General features: G+C 33.9%; 1 protein-coding gene across 3 annotated transcripts in view; it reads left to right on the forward strand.

Moving 5' to 3' along the window:
• The window catches only part of DCC (DCC netrin 1 receptor), a 1370610-nt gene that overhangs the window by 628078 nt on the left and 726674 nt on the right, over positions 1-15858 (forward strand). For all 3 annotated transcript variants that reach the window (XM_074279384.1, XM_074279385.1, XM_074279386.1), the window contains exon 3: positions 13825-14109. In XM_074279384.1, coding sequence (XP_074135485.1) covers positions 13825-14109 — 285 coding nt within the window. The remainder of the gene's footprint in view (positions 1-13824; positions 14110-15858) is intronic.

Raw genomic sequence — 15858 nt, forward strand, 5'->3', positions numbered from 1 at the left:
TTAGGGTTTAATTGAGGTCTAGAGGCAGGTTTGGGGTAAAGGGAGTCAAATGGAGCTCCGCAACCCCTTTGGGATTCGGCCCAAGGATACAGAGTTAAATGAGGTAAAGGAATTTACAGACTCAAAAACCTAGGTTGATAAAAGAGGTTTATTTGGGGGTTTGGAAGTAAGGTTAAAGTCTAGTTAGTAAAAGGTGTTAGGTAAAGAGAAGAGGGCACTGGAAGCAGCGTTCCAGTGGGCAGAGATCCTTTGGCATGTAGGAACCTCTGCAAAGAGAGGACTCCAGCTTGGCTCTTTTATAATGAGAAATTTAGTTAAAGGGGCCTGTGGATAGAGTCCCAAGTTGGCTCAGATCTGGGTGGGGGTTGTGAGAGCCTGGGTCTCCTATTGGAATTCAAAGGGGTGATTTTGACAGGATTTGTAAATCAAAAGTCCTAGCTTCTTGAATTGATAATGAATCAGCTAGGAGGGGCTGGGAATCAGAAAGGAATAAATCAATCTGAAAGGATTAGTTTCTTAAAGAGAGAATAATCTATATCATAAGGATTTTAATTTTTTTTTTTTTTTTTTTTTTTTTTACATTAAATCTTTCTTGACCTTCATAACTTTAAGCTACGGCTTTTAATTCTTCCCTCGGTGGGGGGAAAAAAAAAAAAAAGATGAAGCACTATTTCACTAGCTGCCTCTTCACATGATTGAAGATATTTATTATATACTCCTTAACTCATCTCCTTTTCAGCTTAAACATCCCTTGACTTTGCACCTAACTCATATATGGTATGATCATTATTCTGTTTGTCTTTCTCTGGAATTCATTTATCTTATCAATATTTCCTACAATGTGGTGGCCAGATATAAAAACAATACTCCAGATATGTTCTAATTAGTGTATATTGGTGTATATCCTCAGTTTATGTTGTATATTGGTGTCTATTACTTATTGATGTATAATATATATTGGTATAATCCTCTTGCTGGTTTCTATATTTTTTCATTAAACTTATCTTTTTTCTTTGTCATATCATATTACTGAATTATATGGAGCTTTCAATCTACTACAACTTCCAATTTTTTGTCATATAAATTTCTGTTTAGTCCTGTCTTCCCTTGCATCTTATATTTGTTCATTCTATTTTTGAACCAAAATATAAGATGTTGAATATGTCTCTATTATATTTCTTCATTTTAATTTTGGCTTAACATTTTAGTCCATTAACTCTTCTATTTATGGTAAGATTATTATCCCCCTTTAAGGGGCTCTTACATTGTTGATTCTTGAGTTTTCACTATTGTCATCCCCAGCCTTATTATTTAGTCCCATCAGCCTTTTTCCAAATTAACATATCCTCTGTTTCCTTCAATGTCTTGTTGGGGAGGTGCTAATCCAGCCAACTCTTATTTTCCCAAAAAAGACATCAATAAAATTTCCTTTGATTGTACTTTCTATTTTTATTTTTGATTTTACATATTTAAAATGTAAATTTTTTGAGTTCTTAAGTTCTTGAGTTGAGCCTATCTTGCTTTTCATATTTGTTTATCTCTCTATAACTCTAGCACTTAACCTAGTAGTACTTAATAGGACAGTTGGTGGCACAGTGAATAAAGTGCCAGGCTTAGAGGTAGTGTTGTGCCACAGTTCTCTTTTAATGTCCTGACCCAGTTTCCCTAATTATCCTATTCAACTACTCTGCCTCAGGTTATAACCATTCCCTCTTAATGTTTGATGGGATAAAGGCCTTTATCCATTTTAGACATCAGAATATCAAGAGCCTCTCCAGTAACTCCCTCCATTATACCTGCCTTCATTATGTTATCCTCATCCTAGGTGCCTCCCCCCCCCATTAGGTCATCCCCATCCAGGTACCTCCCTATTATGTCATTATTCTTATTACTCTATAAAAGAATCTTATATGGGACATTCAGGGCTGGATTCTTTGAGATGATAGTCTCATTCAGCCTTGGGATTTTGATCCCATGGATCCATTTGGTCCCAGTAAATCTCTCCCTTTCAAATATTATCAAATTGTTCTCTAATCTCTATCTTGCTCAGTTTCTCCAGCATTACAGTAGAAAGACTAATCTTCCTGAGTTCAAATCTTCCCTTAGGCATTTGCTTGTTGTGTGAACCTGGAAAGTCATTTAACATTATTTACTTTATTTTTTGCTTTTGTAAAATGAGCTGGAGAAGGAAATGACAAACTGTTCCAGTGTCTTTGCCAAGAAAAGCCAAATAGCATCACCAAGTTTCAGACATAACTGAAGGATACATATCTGTTACATGTTTTATCCTTCATTCCTTATCACAAACCAGATTATGGTCCCTGCAAATTCAATAAGGATTCCACTTATAATTTTATTTAAGCCATTGTTAAAAATGTTAAACAGGGTGGAGCCAGGCAAAAATCCTAAAAGAATCTCATGAAATCATTGGGACTACTCTATATCATGCAAATCAATCATTACCAAATCTGTAAACCTGTGTCAGTCCCTAGCACATATTCCCATATCTTATTCACAAGAATAGGATATGGAATTTTGTCATATGATTTTTTGAAATTCAGGTGATTAATATTTGGACTTTTTCTCTGAAAAATAAGCATATTCTGGCATTGATATGTTCTTGATTAAGTCTCTGTGATTTAAAAAAAACTGTTCTTTGCTTTTTGTTCACTAGTTTTTAAATGATATGTGTTAGAATTTTATAATTAATGTAAAATATATCAAATGCTGTTAGGTTGGCATTTCAATTTCCTCTCCCCACTTTTCTTTTGTAATTAACATATTTGTATCTCTTTGGTCTGGGGCACTCTTTTTCTTTCAAAAGGGAAAATGTTTTAGCATTTATATCTGCTAGTTTTTTCAGTATCCTAGAGGATTCCTCACTTGGGACAGGTCACATGAGCTTTTCCAGGACAGCTCATTCTAGTTTTATTACTATATCCATGTTATATTGTATTTCCATGCACTTCTTAGTATTTTTTTCTTTTTCTTTTTTTTTTTTTTTCAGTCTAGGATATTTCTTAGCAGAAAAAAAGTATAAGGAAAACAGAATTGAATAATTCTGTTGATGTTCCCTGTACAGGGCCACCAAAATGTTCTCCATTAGGGCCACCAAAATATCGAGGTTATGGGATTCAGTCTGATTGCTCCCATACCAGGCCACCAAAATGATGAGGTTTAGCCACCAAAATGATAGAGTATGGGTGACAGCCCAAAACTATATTTAGGCTAAGGGCCAGTGTCACAAGTAACTAAAAATAATTTATAGGCAGAGTTCCAAATCACATGTCAAGATTTAGTATTTCTAATAATATTCTTAAAGCACTGTGTCATGCTTTTGTATTCATCCACTGTCCTTGTTTTTGCCTTCTGTACATGTCTTCTAAATTGGTCAAAGAGTTCTTTGGGCCCACTCATAATTTGCTTTAAATAACTTTGACTTTTCATTTTCAATAGAATTGTTTCACTTTGTATCTTCAGAATTCATTCTCAAGAGCTGCCTATTTCTCCTGGCTGTCTTCCTTTGTCTACTATTTAGACTTTGAAATGTGATTTATATAACAAATAAGCAATTTTTTTTTAAAAAGAAAGCTTTGTTATTTGAATTAATATTAAGCTTGTTAGCAATTGAGGACTTTTTTAAAAAAAAACAGAAATAAGAGTGAACTTTGTGAGAACCAGTTCTCAGAAGTCCTTTGTTGTGGTCTCATAATATCTGTATTTCCTGGGTTAATTATAACATCATAATTACTATTATTACATACAATTGTTTGGGCAGTTACAAAATTTGAATAAAAGTCTCCATATTTGTCAATTTTAAGTATAGGGTTTGAGAGGATTGGGTTAATGGAAAAATTTCTTAAATAAATCCGGCATCTAATTGCTTTATTTTTTTTTTAAAACTAAAGAAAAGAAATAAAACAATTCATTTAACCCTTTAATAACCATTTCATACATGACAGAAAATATTGACTTGAGTATTGTTAATTCTGTGAATACAGATGGGCATGTATATACTTGTATTCAATGTACATTTCAATTTCGGCCATGATTTTCTAAGAAGTAACCCAATAATCATATCAGCTATTTTGCTGAGCAACAGTGTGAATAAATCAACTTGTGCTATTATTTCCCATTTTATCTACATTATTTTCTTGGTATTTGGTTGTGCTATTCCCAAAAGATATCAGTGGTAAGCTTGTAACAATTTCCATGTAAGTGTATGTTTTAGTGTTCATTTAAAAAGCATATTACTTCAGTCTTGACTACTCAAATTTGAAGCAATTTAATTTAATTAGTGTTTAAGTGCTATCTCAATACCTAAAATTGTGTTGGGCTTTGTGGGAGATGATGATGATGAGGAGGAGGAGGAGGAAGATAATGACAGTGATGATGACAATGAGAATAACTCACTTATTTGTTCAGTATTTAAGATTTCTGAGGTTCCCTATATATATTATCTCATTTGATTCTCATTTACCTATGAGGTAATATGACAATCAACATTTATCAAGGGCCTATTTCATGCCTGGCATTCTGATAGTTGTTAGGAATCCAGATTCAATAATTGAAACCTTTCCTAATAGCAAGGAATTTACTTACTACTCATAATATTAAACTCATTTTACAGCTGAGGAGGCTGTGACCAAGAGTGTTAAGTCATTTGCTCATGATTCAATTCTAAGAAGTATCTGAGGCATATGCATGTATACAATTCCTTTACAGAGAATCTCTGTGCTGCCAGAAAGAGGTTCCCCCAAACTCCTTATCATTGTGCCGAATCCCAAGGGGATGCAGGGGAGCCAAGCCTCTCCATTTGGTTCCCTGAAGCCTAAACCTGCCAGTAGACCTTATCATTTAACTCCCTGATCACCAGAAGCCCTAATCTCATTTTGCTTCCCTAAATCTAGACCTTATCATTTGGTTCCCTATGAAGGGGAACCCCAAAACCTAAACCTCATCATATTTTTTGTTCCCATACTGGGAACCCTGAAAACTAGACTTCATCTCATTACTCCCCACTGTTTGAACAGAGAACTTTTAACTCTTTCCCAACTAATCCCTGGTGATTCAGTCACCATTTTCTGAGAGAAAAACTCTTTCCCCTAGTTATTCTTCCTCACATTTCCTTCATTCTTAATCTCTGATGTCTTTTTCACAATCCATCTTCTCCTTTGAGTTTCCACTGTTTAATCTATATTTTTTGTTTTTATATAAGCATATGATACTAGACCTCTTTATTTTTTGTGTTTTTCACAGTTTAGTACTAAAGGAAACCTGGCTTTCTCTATAAGTGTCTTTTTCTGTTCCCTAGAGTAGATTGTTCCTTCTCTCATCATCCCTAATTTACTAGATCAGGAGAAGGATTCAGCTTTCTACTTACCCTTTATTTCCATTTATAGAAACTCTATCTGCTTCCATAATTCTTCCCCTCTCTTCCTTTTACCTTGTACTTTTACTTCACCCATATTCCCTGAGCTGTTTTCATCTTTCTTGTAATATGTCTTCAAGGTCATTCTCCTTTTTACTCTCAAGGAATTCAAAGCTTCAAGAAATCCAAAGTTTACCCTTTTCCCGTATTCCTCCTCAGATCTGGCAATTCCAAAATATATGTTGATGACCCTCCCAAAACTCCCATTTTGTCAATCTCCTTAAGTTTCAAGAACTCTATTTTATTTCACTAAAGCTGCCTTTGCTTAGAATTTACCATAATTCATGACTATTCTAATCCCATGATGTTAGACACTGAAATTATGCCTTCTGATTATAAATTATTATCCTTCACTTTTACTACTTTTCCCTAAATCTAGTCTTTGTCTCTATGATCCTTTTTGTATCTCAGCCTATTACTATTGTTCTACCCTCATTTTCTTTTCTTTTCTTTCTCCTTGAAATTATATTTAAAGATTTCAGTTATTTATCATCTTTCCCACTCTCATTTGAATGTCTTAGCCTCTTATTTAGCAACAACAACATAAATGTTAACAATAATAAACTTTATATTGTGTTTTAAGGTTTTCAAATGAATTAAATATTATCTCATTTAATTCTTACAATAATCCTGAAAGGTAAGTGCTATTATGGTCCTCATTTGTCAAATAATACAAAGACACTGATAGCAGTAAATGACTTAGCTAAAGTCACACATCTAGCATGTCTGGAAGAAAACAATCAGTTATTCCTGGTTGCAAGGCCAGTGTGCTATTGTTTTACAGAGGTATCTATTTTAGGGCCATTTCTGCCATGCTAGTCCTTATGCCCAGGTTACCCACTACTCACCTTCTTTGCTTCTACTCTTGTTCTACTGAGTGCCATTAGATAATGTCAAATAGCAACATCATTTGAGACTGCTATACATTTATGTTATCCAGTCGCAAATTAGTCTTCATAGCAATACATTAATATTTTGACTCTTCAGTGATTCAACTAGCCCTAATCCCATTTTTCCCCTTAAACCAATTGTTAGATACATATCCATATATGTGTAAACAGATGATTTTGCTTTATACTTAGAAAATTGAGGCCATCTCTCATGATTTCTCTCAATTCTTCTATTTCCTATTTCAAAACTTCTGTGCATATTCTATTCTTTGCTTTCTTCTTAGGAAAGGATAATTATTCCCTTTGTCAAATTGTCTATTTGTCAAGTACAGAATTCCTACTTAGTCCCTTAATTCTATCCCACTTTGTCTCCTACATATCACATTTACAATTAATGTCCTGGCAATCTTTCTCTTTCTACTGATCTCTTTCCTAATTTCTATAAACATTTTTTTAAACTTTTTAGTTCCAGATTCTTTCCCTTATCCCCACCCTCAGCTCCAATTAAGAAACCACATGGGAAGTTATGCAATACATCTGCATAAAAATCATAAAAGAAAACTTAGACCCTAAAAAAAAATACTCTCAAGAAAAAATAAAGGAGAGAGAGAGAGAGAGAGAGAGAGAGAGAGAGAGAGAGAGAGAGAGAGAGAGAGAGAGAGAGAGAGAGAGAGAGAGAGAGGGAGGGAGGGAGGAAGGGAGGAAGGGAGGGAGGGAGGGAGGGAGGGAGGGAGAGAGAGAGAGAGAGAGAGAGAGAGAGAGAGAGAGAGAGAGAGAGAGAGAGAGAGAGAGAGAGAGAGAGAGAGAGAGAGAGAGAGAGAGAGAGGATTGAATTTGTATTCAGACTCAATCAGTTTCTTCTCTGGGTATTGATAGGATTTTTTACCATAAATCCTTCAGAACAGCCATTGGTCATTGTATTGCTGAGAATACCAAAGTCATTTACAGCTGATCATCCAAGAACTTTGCTGTTACTTTTTTTAAAGTATAATTTACTTTGCTTAAGCTCATAAAGAACTTTCCAGAGTTGAATGGATGTCCATCAGTTGGAGAATAGTTGGGTAAATTATGGTATATGAAAGCTATAGAATATTATTGCTCTGTAAGAAATGACCAGCAGGAGGAATACAGAGAGGCTTGGAGAGACTTACATCAACTGATGCTGAGTGAAATGAACAGAACCAGAAGATCGCTGTACACTTCAATACTGTATGAGGATGTATTCTGATGGAAGTGGAAATCTTCAACATAAAGAAGATCCAACTCACTTCCAGTTGATCAATGATGGACAGAGGTAGCTGCACCCAGAGAAGAAACACTGGGAAGTGAATGTAAATTGTTAGCACTACTGTCTATCTACCCAGGTTACTTATACCTTCGGAAGCTAATAATTAATGTGCAACAAGAAAATGGTATTTACACACATATATTGTATCTAGGTTATATTGTAACACATGTAAAATGTATGGGATTATCTGCCATCGGGGGGAGGGAATGGAGGGAGGGAGGGGATAATCTGGAAAAATGAATAAAAAAAAAAAAAAAGAACTTTCCAGGATTTTATTTTCCATAAGTATCCTGCCCATATTCACCACAGAACATCAATATTCCAAAACAACTATAAACCACAATTTATTCACTCATTCCCCAATTGATAACTATCCCCTCAGTTTCCAATTTTTTATCCCCGAGAAGAGAACTGCTATATTTTTGTACATATAGCTCTTTTTCCTTTTTCCCCCCTTTTTAAAAATTCAGGCCTAATAGTAGTATTATTAGTTCAAAGTATATGCATGAATTTAATAGCCCTTTGTGCACAGATCATAACTTTTGATCATTTATTGATTGAGGTATGCCTCTTATTTTTTATAATTTTGACTCAATTACTCCTATGTTTGAGAAATAAGGATTATCAGAGAAATTTCAAAATTCTTTTTATAATTATTCTTGCTTCCCCCATTCTATTTTCTCTCTCCTTTCACTCTGCCCATCCCACAAAGTCTTTTGCTACTGACTATTTTTTCCTCCAATATACTCTCTCTTTTATCATCCTTCCCCTTTCCTGAAACCCATTCTCATCTATTTTCCTGTGGGGTAAGATGAATTTCTATATTCCTATTGTGTATGTTATTTCTTCTTTGAGCCAATTCTAGTAACAGTAAGATTCATCACTCACCTTTTCCCCTCTTCTCCTTCACTATAAAAGCTTTTTCTTACTTCTTTTTTTATGGCAGATAATTAAAGCCATTCCACTTTTCCCTTTCCCTTTATCCTAATATATTCCTCTCTCCCCCCTTAATTTCATCTTTTTTTTAGATATTTCTTCATATTCAACTCACTTGTGTCTTCTGTATATAAATATAACTTCAAACTGCCATAATAATGAGAAAATTCTAATAAATCACAAGTATCATCCTTTTATATTGGAATGTAAACAAATAATCCTAATTAAGTCCCTTATTATTGTCTCCTTATGCTTCTCCTGAGTCCTGTATTTGAAAATCAAATTTTCCATTCAGCTCTGGTCTTTCATCATGAATGTTTGAAAATCCTCTACTTCTTTTCCTTGGAAGTATTATACCCAGGTTTTTTTGGGGGGTAGGCGATTCTTGGTTGTAATTTTAGCTTCATTACTCTATGGAAAATCATATTCCAAGTCCTGTGGTCCTTTAATGTAGAAGCTGCTAAATATTGTGTTATCTTGACTTTGGCTCCACTATACTTAAATTGTTTCTTTCTGCATGCTTACAATATTTTCTGCTTGACCTCAGGGTTCTGGAATTTGGCTATAACATTCCTAGGAGTTTTCATTTTGGGATCTCTTTGAAGAAGTAATCAATGAATTTTTTTCAATTTCTATTTTATCCTCTGGTTCTAGAAATCAGGATAATTTTCCTTGATAATTTCTTGAAAGATGTGTCTAAGCTCTTTTTTGATTATGGCTTTCAGATAGACCAGTAATTTTAAAATTATCTCTTCTGGATCTATTTTTCAAGTCATTTGTTTTTCCAATGAGATATTTTTTCTATTTTTTCTTTTTTTTTAAAGTTTTGCTTTACTGTACTTTGGTTTCTTATAAAGTCATTAGCTTTCATTTGCTCAGTTCTAATTTTTAAGGAATTGTTTTTCTCAGTGAACTTTTTTATCTCCTTTTCCAATTGACCAATTTTCCCTTTTAAGGCATTCTTCTCCTCATTAGTTTTTTTTTTTTTTTTTTTTTTTTTTTTTGTATTTCCATTTGTACCATTCCCAATTCTTTCCCTAATTTTTCCTCTATCTCTCTTACTTGATTTTCAAAATCCCTTTTAAGCTCCTACATGGCTTGAGCTCAATTCTTATTTTTCTTGGAGGCTTTAGGTATAGGAGCTTTGACTTTGTTATCATCTTCTAAGTGTGTTTTGATCTTGCTTGTCACCATAATGATTTTTAATGGTCAGAAACTTTTTCTGTTGTTGGCTCATTTTCCCAGCCTGTTACTCGACTTTTAACTGTTTGTTAAAGTGAGGTTCAGCTTCCTGGGTGGAGGTGCACTGTCCCAAGCTTCAGGGGTTTTGTGCAATTGTTTTCAGAGATCCTGCTAGGAATCTGACCACAAGCACTGTTTTTTTTTTGCCCTGGAATTATTAGGAGTATCCCTGCTCTACTATAGTTTTAAAGTGTTTTGTGCCAAAGCAACAGAATCCTCCTTTGCTGACTCCGGGACCAGGGCCAGCTGGGGCTGCACTGGTATGGCCTGCACTGGAACTGTAAGCCTGACCCACATCAATTGCTACAGATCCTCTCCACTGACTTTCCAAGGCCTCTGTGGTATCCCTGGGTCAGAATAAGCCATCACCACTGCCACTGACTCAGAGTTGCTGAAGCTGGGAATGCACTAAGAATTGCATGCTGGATTTCCACCTTGTGTCACAGGCTATTTCTGCTGAGCTTCTAAGTTGCCTTTGGCTGGACAATGTTCTATTCTGTATTTTTGGGTGTTCTGACACTTTAAAATTGCTTTATAGTCATTATTTAAAGGAATTTGAAGCAGTTTGGGGGAGAGGTTGGGCAAATGCCAGCTTTTACTCTGCCATCTTGGCTCCCCATCCTCCCTAATTGCTACAAACATTGCAGAGCTGCAGAGTCCCACAATTCTCTTAAGCTTTATACTTATTGCTTTTACTGAAAATCTCTAGAAAGAGATGTGTGTTATTGCTGTTTTCAATACCTCACTCTCCACTCTACTATAACATCTTAAAGTGGATTCCCACTCCACAATTCCACTGACATATAATTCATGATTTTTTTTTAAAAAAGCAATAGTCTCATCTCAGTCTTCATAAATTTTTGGTAACATATATTACTGTCCACTTCTGAGATTATCTGCGAAGACAATCTATTAAAAATAAACTTTCTCCTTTATGTCCATCTTTGGTTCTTTCTCAAAAACATTAATGCATTAGGATGAAAAAGGAAAAGTTTAGTCAACACTGAACATAGTCTATTACAATAGTGAACAAGCACACCAAAATCATATATAAGCCAGTGTTGAGGGTTCATATCTTCTCTCTATCGTTTGTGAGACTAATTCCACAGTTGACATTTAAAAACCTCTCACCTTTTAGATTTCTACCTAAATTCAAGAAATTCTCACTGGCTTGATATCCACTCTTGAAATATTGTAAAGCCTTGGTATAAAAATACTAAGCATGTAGGCATTTTCCATGAATCCTTCTCTGATTCCCTCTATACCTGGTTATATCTCACATAAGCATACTTTGAATCTACATAATTTTTTATATAATATTGTGTGTTACAATTGTCCTTTTGTGTCTTATGCCTTTCTTAGAATGTTAATTTCTAGTTTTTTCATCTACTCCAGCAAATAATGTAGTAGAAAGTATACAAAATGTATACCTGAGCTTAATTACCACCTTTGATACTTCTTACTTGTGTGACTGTGGGCAAATTACTTAAACTCTAATAAGATTTGGTTTTCTTATCTAATATGTAGAAGATTTTACTTGTATGACATGAAAGTCCAGTTACAGGTATACGTGCATTACTCTTTGAAGTAGCTCATAAAAATATTTTGGACTGCCTAGGGAAAATACTGAAAATATATAATTTTCTTCTAATGAATATCTCTAAACTTAAATGAGCAACATTTTGCACTTATTCATGTTTCTTGAATATTTAGCTTATGATGACTTTTCAAATGACTTTGGGTTTGGTACAATACAATAAGATAAAACAAATCTGTTATAATATGACAACTATGGAAATGTGGATAGAAGAATTGCACATGTTTAATCTATATCAAATTGCTGTTTTGGAGAAGGATGCTCGGGGAAGGGAGGGAGAAAAATTTGAAACACAAGGTTTTGCAAAGGTGAATGTTGAAATCTCTTTGTATGTATTCAGAAAAATAAAATACTACTAAAATAAATCTATTATGGTATTAGGAATATAAATTAATTTTTAATAGCTGGACTTCTTTGCAGGAAAAACAAAATTACTGCAAATGATACTGCTAATTCCTTATGCCAAATAGATATCTGACATATTTTGAGATTGATAAACATTGCTTTATTAAATTAATTTTACATTGTTAGTCAATCCAAATTATTCTGAATTTTCGAGAAAAGATCTCACTCAATATAGTAAAACATATAAGCATGCATGTATGCATTAACACACGTATAGATTTAGCTAAATGGTAGGAATGTTTAGAAATTATTAGTTTAGATAAATTCATCATAATTGAAGACTATAACTAATAGATTATACATGTATTATGTGTAATCACTTTGAAAACGTGTATCCTCAGTGTTTTATATGATATCTTGCATAAAGAAGACCTTTAATAAATGTTAATTGAGTTATGTCTCTTAGTAATTTATTGATATATTTTAAAATTATGCCTTAGCTGTGTTTAGTGTTATGTAATATGCAAGTGTTAGCTGTTCTTTTTTATTTTTATTATAGCTTTTTATTTACAAAACATATGCACGGGTAATTTTTCAACATTGACCCTTGCAAATCCTTCTGTTCCAACTTTTCCCCTCCTTCCTCCTATCTCCTCCTGTAGATGGCAGGTAGTCCAATACATATTAAAAATGTTAAAATATGTGTTAAATCCAATATATGTATATGTATTTATACAGTTATCTTGGTTAGCTGTTCTTAGAGAAAAAGACATCTCCATTCCCTCTTCTCCTCCCCCTCAAAACATTGTTTATTACCATTTACTGTTTTATTCTGATGCAAAACAAAGAATTATACTGCAGATAATTTGATGAAAAAAAGCTGGGGATAAGGATGTCCTAAAAAAGTACCAGAAAGCATTTTGAAAATTGAACACTCTGTATAAATGTTTAAAATATTTTCCATATACCAACGTGAAAAGTACTCTTTTTAAGTATCCACTTATAAATCATGTTATGCTAATTAGTACTGTTATTATGCAAATTTTAGTAGACTCTGGACTGGCCTACACAGAAAGACTATAGATTGGACTTTGAGCAATGAGCTAGTATATTTGTTAATTGATTTCTTTCAGGTTTCACCCAGTGGTAGGTCCAGCAGAGATATAGATTCCTACTTTAAATGGAGACCTAAAGGATGAGAAGGGAATTGGAGGTGTGGATGGAATTAGGTTTTACTGATCAATCTGTAGTGTTGGAGTGAAGGTGGGATTAAAGTAATCAAGGATATCAATATTTTTTCCCAAGTATTGGACCATTATAATTTTGCTTGTAGATATCAGGTAAACATAGAGAATTAAATCTATTTGTTTCTCTGATTTATGGAGTAATTGTGGCATTTCTCTAATGTCTGCTCCACAACCTTATTAACAGAAACATCTATAGTTACATAATGAAAAAAACAGCAACAAATCTGGGAAGGGAAAGGAAAGACAGAGAGAGAGAGAAAAAATCAGAACAAGGCAGAGACAGAGAAAGAAAATAGTGAAGGATAGCTTTCAAAAGCTTCTGTCTCATGATGATTTATGAAGTAGATCTAAGCCAGGTCCTTGATCATGTCTGCTGCTATTCCCATGATTCAATAATAAGACTAGTCTAGGTGTAGAAGAGTAGATTGGGATCTGATCCAACCTCCCTCTCCACTCTTGCAGGTGAGAACCTTTTCTATAACTTCCTGCACTAAGATTTCCTCACTTTTAGGTCATGATTTCTAGGATTTTTTTTTTTTCACTGTAGAATAGAAACCCCTTTCTCATGTAGATATGATAAGTTAAATATTTGGCTCAATGAAAATATATCAGAAGTAATTCTGACAGTTGCTTTCTTTGTGGAAAATATTTGTTTTGTTTTTTTCCTTGTAACCGTCTTCATTAATGGATATTTCTGTGTTCTCTATGACCCCACAATATTGGTCTGAGTATTACTTATTTAGCTTGGATAATTAATCAAAAACACATTTTAAAAAATATATACATATTGTAATTGTGTTTTATCTAAATTACCATCCTTTTTTTTTTTGTTGTTGTTTGTTTCCTAGGGCCATTGCGGTTTCTTTCTCAAACGGAATCTGTTACAGCCTTCATGGGAGATACAGTATTACTAAAATGCGAGGTTGTAGGGGAGCCTATGCCAACAATTCATTGGCAGAAGAACCAAGAAGACCTAGTTTTGAGTCCTGGTGATTCTCGGATAGTTATATTGCCCTCTGGAGCTTTACAGATTAGTAGACTTCAACCAGGAGACAATGGAATCTATCGATGCCTTGCCAGAAATCCAGCTAGCTCAAGAACTGGAAATGAAGCAGAAATTAGAATTTTATCAGGTAACTTGTTTTTTTCTTCCTCAGACACTTATGCATTTTATTCTCTGGAAGTTTCCTAATGTAACGTTGTACAACTCACCCTAGTTTAATGCTAAATATTTATATGTAATTGTCAACACATCTACTTAAATCCATTATTTATGTATTGTTTTGGTCAATTATAGATTTTTAATGGACTTTTTCATCTATTGCAGATCTATTGCAAATCAAGATTACTAGAAGCACTGTGTGTGTGTGTGTGTGTGTGTGTGTGTGTGTGTGAGAGAGAGAGAGAGAGAGAGAGAGAGAGAGAAAGAGAGAGAGAGGAGAGACAGAAACAGAGATAGATTCAGAGAAAGACAGAGAGACAGAGAGAGGGGGAGAGGGAGGAGAGAGAGAGAGAGAGAGAGAGAGAGAGAGAGAGAGAGAGAGAGAGAGAGAGAGAGAGAGAGAGAGAGAGAGAGAGAGAGAGACATTTAGGAGAGGGGAGGGGAGCCCTTATCAAAGGACTGTAAGGTAGCCACATCTTCTCCAAATATAGAGCTAAAGCGAAAAGGGATCTTTTCATATAATTCAGCCTCCTCAATTTAGCATATTTCAAAGCAGTTATAATTTATATTATAATACTAACTATGGACAGTCTTAAGGCAATATCTTTCTTACCTGATTTCAAAAAAAAAAAACTGAACCAGAAAGGCAATATGGTAATAGTAGATAGAGACTTAGTTTCCCAGTCAGGAAAACCTGGGTTTGAATCCTTCCTATGATACATCCTAACTTTACTACCCTAAGAAAAATTACTTAATCTCTTTGTGGTCCAGTTAACATTTTAAGGCTTTAAATTGTTGGTCACCATTGACATAGTTTCTTCATCCGGAGTTCCTTAAACCAAAGAAATAATAGATCAAGCCCTATTTTTAAAAAGATAAAGAAAATTCAAAGTAAGTATTTAGAGAAGGGATAATTTGGAAGTTCTCCAAATAAAGTCTTTCCTTGTTAGGCAGAAGGCTGAAATGACAGGGAAAGAAGATGTGTATGTATACATAAGTCAAAAAAGTTATTCATTTCAATCAATTTCACCTGTCTCTGAAACTTTTATCTATATATGACAAATGGTAAAGCTATTTTGATTGAATTGAACAGTGGAGTGAATCAAATGATAGGTCAATTCTATCAGACAAGCAATTTGCCTTGGGATTAAAAAAAATAACAGTTGATTAGTCTGATCGAATTATATGATTTTTTCTCAGTCATAGTTATATAACCAACTATACATCTAACAAAACAAAAAAAGTTGAACAAATCATTTATTTATCATTGTACCAAATACAGACAATTTAACTCAGTTATGAGTTAAATTATCTACCTTTCAGGGTTGTCTGTTGGTTATCTAAAGTTAGCTTTCAAACATTAAAGTAATTGTGAATTATACTGGAAATTCATAACTGTAGACATTATGTAAAAGGAAATGAAAACCAAACTAGAATTAGCCACAGCTCAGAACTGTTCAACTCTTAGAACCAAGGAGTTGTATGCAAGAATATGTTGATAAGTGATTAATAAAATAGTTAATTAAAATAAGTAGGCATGACATACCTTTAAGTGTAATCAGCCTTATTAACATTCTATCACCTTTATAAGACTTGATAATCAAAAAACAACTAAGTAAGCCCTGAGTTAAAATTTGCTGATTTTTAATATATAAGTACTAACATTGAAAATTTAATAATTAGCTCTTGGGAGTCTATTGGAAAGGGCACCAAGCCACTG

The sequence above is a fragment of the Sminthopsis crassicaudata genome, chromosome 1 (genome assembly GCF_048593235.1).
Source record: "Sminthopsis crassicaudata isolate SCR6 chromosome 1, ASM4859323v1, whole genome shotgun sequence".
In the NCBI taxonomy this organism is placed as follows: Eukaryota; Metazoa; Chordata; class Mammalia; order Dasyuromorphia; family Dasyuridae; genus Sminthopsis; species Sminthopsis crassicaudata.